Source organism: Carettochelys insculpta, chromosome 2 (genome assembly GCF_033958435.1).
Source record: "Carettochelys insculpta isolate YL-2023 chromosome 2, ASM3395843v1, whole genome shotgun sequence".
Classification (NCBI taxonomy): Eukaryota; Metazoa; Chordata; order Testudines; family Carettochelyidae; genus Carettochelys; species Carettochelys insculpta.
Window position 1 is genome coordinate 28,810,423 of NC_134138.1, and position 8,049 is coordinate 28,818,471.

Consider the following 8,049-nt stretch of genomic DNA (forward strand, 5'->3'; position numbering starts at 1 on the left):
TTGTGCTGACAGATTTGGAACAAATGGTGCCAACTCCATTCCTGGAGCACCGAAGTGTTCCATGCTCTGCTTGCAAGATTTGGCAGACTAGTCTCAAACCACAAGGAAGTATTTGTTAGAAAGAAAAAATTAATGAAGAGTGAAGGGAAAGCAAATTCAGGGAGGAATGATGCCCCAAGAGCCAAAACACCTAAAAAGGGGATCCAAAGAAAATACATTTTATTCAAAAGGGAGAGAGAAGAAACTTTCTGTCAAACTGGAGAAATCAAGTTATTGTAGGAACTTCCCTGCTCAAAAATTACTCACTGTTAGGTCGTAGAGCAGTGGTGGGCAACCTGCCACCCTGGGACCACTGGCAGCCTTCTGGGACTGCACCTGTGGCTTGAGGACCTGTCTGCCCCTTCCCCCAGGCACCCGTTGTACACTGGAGTCCCACACTGCCTACTCGTCCCCGTCCCTGCCAGCACTTTTGGAGTGCCATGAATTGCTTGGTTCATGCGCCATTCCCACTTCTTCCCCTCCTGGAGCAGGAATGACACACAGCAGCTGTTCAAGCACCCAGAGGGAGGGGAAGGAGTGGGGACAGAGTGCAAATCAGGCCATTGTGGCACTCTGAAAGTGTTGGGAGGCAGCAGGAGGACTAGCACATGCAAGGCTCCAGTGCCGCCTGTGCAAGGGGTAGGTAGAGAAGGCAGGCAGGCAGGGGGTCCACAGGCTGCAGGTGGTGCCCCACTGGCTGCTGCAGCCCACTGAGATGAAGGAGGACTACTGATATGGGCTACTCACTAGTCTTGCTACCTCTCACTGTAGTATAGACTTAGGATTAAGAGGTGTACCAAGCACCTCCCAGGAGTGGTCAGACTTTAACTGTAACTTTTAGCTTTTTCCTGTTTTGGGAGGTTGCTAGTAACAAAAGAAAGAAAGAGGCTCAACTCAGTATTATGTACTCAATGTTTAAACATTTACAGAAAAATTACAATATATACAGTTCCTATTTACATAGATTGTGTTCCACATGCTAGATAGAGTAACAGTTTAATGTAATTTACAAGCCTTCCTTTTACTGTTGGCAGCTTAACATGGTAATAACCGTCATAGGCAGTGTTTCCTAGTGGCTAGAGAACTGGACAGTGACTCAGACACGATTCTATTCCTGGCTTGACTATTAGGTGACCTTGAGCAAGTGACGTCAATCCCCCATACTTCACTTCCCCAGTCTGTAAAATGCTGATGAATACTGACCTCCTTTGAAGAGTATTGTAAAAACTAGGTATTAGATAGTCAACTTCAGTAGGATTTGAACAGGGCTCCTTGTGAAGCCATTAAAGTACCTGGAGACTACTGAAGTTTCTCTCATCCGCCTTGAGTGTCTTATATCTCTTTGCTAGCATTCTTGGGGTGTGATGTTGCACATGAGTCTCAGTAAAACAAAAAAAAAAATATATGAGATATGCCACCTGCACATGGCATCCAAAATACAATGTTCCTTTTAACATAGTTCCTACTGTAATGAACTGTTATATAGAAACAGAGCTAGTACAATATGCAAATTGAGAGAATGAGACTATGGAAGTTTTACATACACAGGAAGAGAGCTTTTTAATAAATTCATGACAAAAGGCACTGGCCCTGTTGCCACTGAGGTCAATGGCAAAATTTCCAAAGGAGATAAACTGGCCATTTACTTATTCATCTTTACATTAAAGATGAAACTATATTCCATGACCCTGACCCTCTCCCAAGTTAGTGAAATACATTTTTCCTCCCCAGAAGTACAGCATGAGCTACTTGAATACAGGCAAAAATTGAGAGTTTGGAAAGAGACTGGATAGTATATATTACACTCGTCTCATTGTGGGTTAAGTATCATATAACCTGTTTGTACATTTTACCTTTTAATATGTAAACTGGTTTAAGTGTTTCATGTTTGTACTTCTCTGAACATGGGCTCTAACAGCTGGAAGAAAATATTGTCCTGCGGACAGTTGTTATGACAGACACAGGTGGTGATTAGCATCATTGGCTTTTTGAAGACTTTGTTTTGGGGACACTGGAACTCAACCTGGATTGTCTTGGTGTTGTGTGGCGTGCAGCATCGTCCATCAGTGCAGAGTCCACAGTACCGGGGTTTATAGGCCTGTACACTGGTGCAGTTCTTGTACTCAAAGTGAACAGCGGTCAGTGACTTCTTTGTTCGGATACACCTTTTCCCTTTCTATGAAAAATATAAAGTGTCAGTAAATGCGTGTCATACCGAGTACCATAACAACCGGCTGAAAACCAGAAGAAAGGTAGAAACATGCAGGTTTACTGTGGGTTTTGGAACCCTTGGGCCTGTTTCTAGTCTCTTCACTGATGCTACGATAGCAGGACTCCAGTTACTTCAAAGGAGACATTACTATCAGTGGCGGATTAGGATTTTGTGGGCCCCTGGGCCAGAACAAAGGGGGGGAATCATCCCCACCCCTTCTAGCTGCAGTCCCTCTCTCCTGCTCCCTTGCTCTTGCTAGGAAGTAGGTCAGGCCACAGGGAATTGCCCTACTTACCTGGCAGGAACACCAGGTAGGCAGAGTGGAATGGGGGTGAGGGGGATTGCCCATTTTTCTGTGGCTCCCCCAGTGGTTCAGAGCCCTTGGCCATGGGCCTTGTAATCCAGAGTGGATTAGCCACTGGGCCTAGTCTCACCCATGTGAGATTTGACCCAGGCCCCTTGATTTGTGTACAACACAAGTCAACCTCTACTTTGTGGTAAGACCCATTGTTCACAACTAAGTGCACCAAGAAAAATCTAAAACCCTTGGCTAAATTAAACTTTTATGTAATGCCACTGAAGTCACTAAGGTATTACCCACCAATTATAATCAATTCCTCAAAATATATAGATGCCAGAACATTAACTGACAGCATCTCCCTCGACTTAAACCTTCTGTAACATAGTGGGGAAGACAGCAAACTTGTGGGTCTGTTTAATGCACTGGAAATGCCAGTATTATATTTTGTATTTGAAAAGGATGAGTTAGAGCAGGAAAAAAAAAGGAAGAAAAAACCTCACTCTAGCTACCTTATCCATCAGCTGTTCACTCTCACAAGGTCGCACCGTGCAAAGTCGTGTCTGCTTCACCATCTCACATTGATGATTCCTGTTTGTAATGCGGGTGGAGAGTCCCATGCCACAGCTTTGGGAACACGCACTCCATTCTGTTGTCTGCTCAATACAGTTGGAACTTGAGTCAGTCACATCAAGTCCAAGAGTTGCTTCTTTTCTATATGCTGTAAATACACCCCCCAAACGTTCCAATACAAGAAATGTATTAGATTTCTGTAACAGTCTATTTGAAATTAATTTAGTTCATTAAGTAGTGAATGATCCAAGACAAAAACAAACAAGATTCGCTAAATTTATGACTTTGAAATAGGAATTAGTAACTTTACTGGTGTGGTTTTTAGCACTGGAGATCTGTTATTCAGGTGTTTTAGAGGTGCTACCTTGACAGCTTTGGTGATGTCAAATTGGTACTGCTTAGTGCTGTAGAAAGCATAAATTTTCTGTACTCAAGCTGTTCCCATGTATTGCAGCCCTAAACTGGAGGGGAGAATATTTAATTTTCCATGCCTGCTCTGACAACTTTCCCATCTATTCTAGTTCTGATGTGTATTTTATCGCTGATTCATAAGTCACATCTGTTTTACAAGAGTTTCTTTTGCGCTCTGTCAGATTAGTCACCAAAATTTAGTTATGAGATATCATTTCAAGACAAGCCTTGCATCTTGTTAAACTGTAGTAAACAGCAGTGAAAGTAAGTTGGATGATTTTATGGCAATGGGAATAAAGCAATCTTGTCAATTATTAAAGAGTGATTGCAATCAAAGTACTTACAATGATCATTGTTATGATCCTGTACTACCATCATAGCATGTATTGAGCTGTAAAACAAGTATTACCAGCTTTATGGTTAGTTGGCAAAGGCTAGCATTCCTTTACCATAGGGGAGACCCAGAATGAGTCTAAGTAACCTTTGAACACCCATCTCCTGAACCAGTCAAAAGGGCTTGGCTCCCAGGGGGTAAACTACTGGCTACGTCACAGATACAAGTGTGACTAGAAGCTACTCCACTATTGTCTTGCAAAGTACGGCTCCAAAAATGGGAGATCTTCTAAGTAACAGCTCCAGTTGCTAAAGGGGATTGGGGAGGGGGAGGCCAGGACCAATATTGCCAATGTCTACACATCAATATATCACTAAGAAAAGAGAAAAAATTACAAGAATTGTAGAAAGAGGGTGGCAATGTCCTGTACTATCATCATGTGGGACCTTTCATCAAATATTTCAGAGCATGTTCTAAACGGTACCTAGAGCTCAACATACCCGCCAGAGAAAAACCAGTAAATATGCTTCCCTTTTCACATGGGTGAAAGGCTGTTCAGCAGTGTTAAGTGGTTGGATCAAGGTCACTAAAAAAAAAAATCAGTATTTCATGGCCCCAACTCCCATTTTTAGCACTAGAGTGGCAGGCTCACTTTAAGCTTATCTTGGAAAAGTTTAAAAAAATAAACAGTCATAATTCCAGGGGTTGGGGTGGGGTGTTAAGTTACATGTCTGCCACTTTTTAAAAATCCAACTGATACTTGATTTTATTAAGGTTCTCTGAGAATTGAGCTGAAGACATGTCCAGTCCCCCTGCCAGAATAAGTGACAACAAGCGTAATGAGTGTGTTTGGAGTGGGATGGTTATTTCAGACTCATTGACTGTAACTACACTGGAAGTTTCCACTGAGGTTGCCTGCTGCTGGTAATGGCTGTAGCTATGGGAGCTCAAACATACACAGGTTCTGGAAGCTGGTACCATTTTAACCACTATAGCTACATCGGATCTCCCACCCCTTTTACCACTTGCAGTGGGCAGAAGTTTCAGGATGAACTCCAAGTATAAACAAAAGTGACCTCTGTAGTATCAGATGTTACTTAGTCATGTAGAGGAATCAGCAAGACAGTACATCTGTGGACACTAAGACCCAGATAATTGGTTCTCCCTCCTGTCTTCCCCCGTGTAGCCTTGGGAGAAGTCTGCAGAGAGAAAACTACCCAGTGTCTCTGCAGGTAAGAGTAGATACAGTCAAAGCTGAGTGAGGCCTTTGGTCCTTGGAGGACTTTCTGTGCTTTTGATCAGACTGTCTCTGCTCTGTGCTGATGATTGGTACAAACAACCTCTTTGCCTCCCAGTTGCTTCATCTTTCAGCACTATTTCCAGTACAACACTATTCCCAGGTCTGAAGAAGGTCTGCTCTATGAAACCTCATCACCTAATAAATTATTTTGTTAGTCTTTAAAATGCTACATGAATGCTGTTTTGTTTTGTTACACAAGAACTGGAAGCTGAGTTCTAATTTTGAAAACCAAGTGGGCATTGCCAACACATAGTAATTATGGCTCCATCCACCTGGGAGGCCTCTGTTGATAGATGTCACTGTAGGCAGAGATTTCCTGGTAGGACCTGTGTTGACAGATTGCAGCTACACATACAAGCAGATTGAAAGAGCAATCCACTCTGTCGAGAGAGAGAAGCCAGACTGCCCTGCCCTCTCTTGACAGAATGTCTGACGAATGAACTGGAAGCCCTCTCTGTCGACAGAAGGGTTTACATGGGCACTCTGTCCACAGAACGCTGTCAACAGAGGCCCTAAGCCGGAACGGGGAGAGGATAACTCTGCCGGGTGAAGAGCTGGGTTTTGTCGACAAACTCTCGAGAGTGCCTTAGCCGTGTAGATGCTCCATGGGTTTTGTTGACAAAAACCCAGTTCTGTTGGAAGGTGCCCATGTAGAGATGGTCTGTAGGATTAGTTTGACTGCAATAACTAGTCCGAATAGCTCACCAGCCATAGCAAGACTGCCCAAAGCCACTTCCTCTTTGGGTTCACAAATCCACTTCTCGCAGCACTCTCCAGGGACTTCAGTTTTCCTTGGGAAAGGGCAATCAGGACCAGGGAGCAGTAGATCAAGGTTACAGCGGGGCACACAGCCGATCTGGCCATCTCTGCAGGTGCACTGGTATTTACAGCTGGGCTGGAATGTCTCCCCACTCTGATAAATAACCCCATCAAACACACAGTTGTCTCCGCCAAGCACTGGTAGAGAGAGCGAAAGCGTGAGAGTTGCATGTGAAAACTAAGACAGGCACCATTTGCTCCACTACACTGAAAGAAAACCCATTCTCTCTATTATAGTGAACACAAGGATGACATGAAATGCTGCAGTTCTGCGGCAAGAGATTTCTCCCCATTTACTCCTCAGAGGGGCTCACTTGGACTGCCACACCTGCTACCCCAGTGCTCTCTGGTGAAATGCCTAGGTGACCCCGGGCAGGGGAAGCCGTGGGGAAGAGGTGGCCCAGCTGTGTTCCGAGGCAGGCAGTGCCATGGTTGCCAACCGTGGGGGAAGAGCACGGTAGATCACTGAAAGACACAGAGGGGTGGAGGAAGGGAGAGAGATTTCCCACGCTTAGGAGGAAGCCAGGAAATGGACTTCCCCAGGGCTGCTTCAGGTTAGGGGCACCACGCCCATCTCCAGCCCCCCCCCATCCGTGCGTGGGGTCGGGGAAGCGTCTGGCTCTGCCCCCACGAAGTTCCTGGCGCCCTCCCCGCCCCGAAGCCCGCGGCTGAGCCCCGCCCGGCCCCGCGGGGACTGCCGGAGATGTCCGCACCTCACTCACCAGTGCAAATGCTCCGTCCGGCCCCGGCGCTGCGGTCGCAGTAGAGGCCGCTGGCCTGGTCGCAGGGCTGGCGCTCGGAGCAGCTCTCCCCGCGCTGGCGGGCGCACACCAGGCAGCAGCCACAGCCGTCCAGTAGGGCGGCCACTCCCGGGGCGCAGCGGGGCGGCTCGGCCGGGCACGGGCTGCCGCCGCACTGCGGGGGGCACAGCGGCGCCTGGCCACTCACCTGCGGGACAGACAGACAGACCACGTGAGGGGGCGCCCGAGGCCCTGCCCCGCAGCGCCTCCGTGGGGCGCCGCACCCCCACCCCTGGCCGCCCGCCCCTTGCCTGGCCCAGCAGCAGCAGCAGCAGCAGCAGCGGCGGCGGCAGCTGCAGCGGCGGAGGGCGCCCCCTGGGGCCGCAGCCCCTCATCAGCCTCATGCTGCAGCTGCGAGTCGCCCACCGTTCTGCTCAGTCACCTCCCTGCCCCCGGCCCTTTGGAGCCGGTTATATGGAGCGCCTCCGAATCCCCGTCCTCCCATTGGGCAGCTCGCGGCCGGGGGCGCGGCGAGGGAGCCAATCCCCGGGGCAGGGGCCGGGGCTGATCCTCGCGCCCCATCGGTTCCAGGGCTTGGCGCAGCGCGGGTGCGGGGACGGGCGGTCGCTGCCGGTGCCGGAGCCGGACGGGGAGGGGCGCGACAGAGATGCCCAAAGAGATGGAGGGAGTCTGTGTGTCTGGGCGAGTGAGGAGCCGCTGGGAGGGCAGGGAGGGGGCCTTCCCTGTGCTCCTCTGCCGCCGCTCTCAGGCTTAGTGCACCGAAGCAGCCTAGTGCCCAACGAATCCAGCTGTGCAACAGGAACCTTGGAGGCAGGGGCCCCCTACATGGTCCCGGGATTAAGTGACTCTTGGCCCTCTCCTCTAGTTCCCTTCAGGGTTCAGCCTTTTCAATAGTCGTTGGCGTGTTGTGTTGTTTGAGGGAATTTCTCTGTCACCAGTTTCAGCAACCAAAACAAAACCAAAGATGCTAAGCACCCCGGCCTCCGCAGAAGAGGCATGAAATAAGTGAATAGGGGAAGAAGGTGACATAGGAGTCCACCCAGGACCATCATAGACTTTGCACTTAGTCATATCTGGACTTGGGTGCAACTAGAATTGGTAGTAGGGAATAAGCAGTTTGGTAAGAGATTAGCCCTAAAGTTTATGGCAAGGTCCTTTGAGGGAATCAGCACTATTGTTTCCCTTCACCTGCACTATTTGCTGCAGTAGCACTAAGAGCACCAGTGCAGGAGTTAGTATTAGGTGGCAATGTATGGTGACAGTGTTGCCAACTGCAGATGTTCAAAAATCATGTCAGGCTCC

General features: G+C 48.3%; 1 protein-coding gene across 1 annotated transcript; it reads right to left on the reverse strand.

Moving 5' to 3' along the window:
• Nucleotides 1–822: 822 nt before the first annotated feature.
• Nucleotides 823–7,171, reverse strand: CCN3 (cellular communication network factor 3). The gene is made up of 5 exons (XM_074985630.1): nucleotides 7,038–7,171; nucleotides 6,709–6,934; nucleotides 5,873–6,124; nucleotides 3,062–3,270; nucleotides 823–2,215 (listed from the first exon to the last, which is right to left on the reverse strand). The coding sequence occupies exons 1-5, from the start codon at nucleotides 7,128–7,130 to the stop codon at nucleotides 1,922–1,924; spliced, it is 1,074 nt and encodes a 357-aa protein (XP_074841731.1). The 5' UTR covers nucleotides 7,131–7,171; the 3' UTR covers nucleotides 823–1,921.
• Between the last annotated feature and the right edge of the window lie 878 nt (nucleotides 7,172–8,049).

What these genes read in the sequence shown, in the direction of transcription:
- CCN3 (XM_074985630.1), bottom strand. Translation starts at nt 7,130, where the DNA reads ATGAGGCTGATGAGGGGCTGCGGCCCCAGGGGGCGCCCTCCGCCGCTG. An exon ending in CGGACGGAGCATTTGCACTG is followed by an intron (nt 6,125 to 6,708) that starts GTGAGTGAGGTG and finishes TCTCTCTACCAG; the next exon opens with TGCTTGGCGGAGACAACTGT. An exon ending in GGGCAGTCTTGCTATGGCTG is followed by an intron (nt 3,271 to 5,872) that starts GTGAGCTATTCG and finishes GTGTATTTACAG; the next exon opens with CATATAGAAAAGAAGCAACT.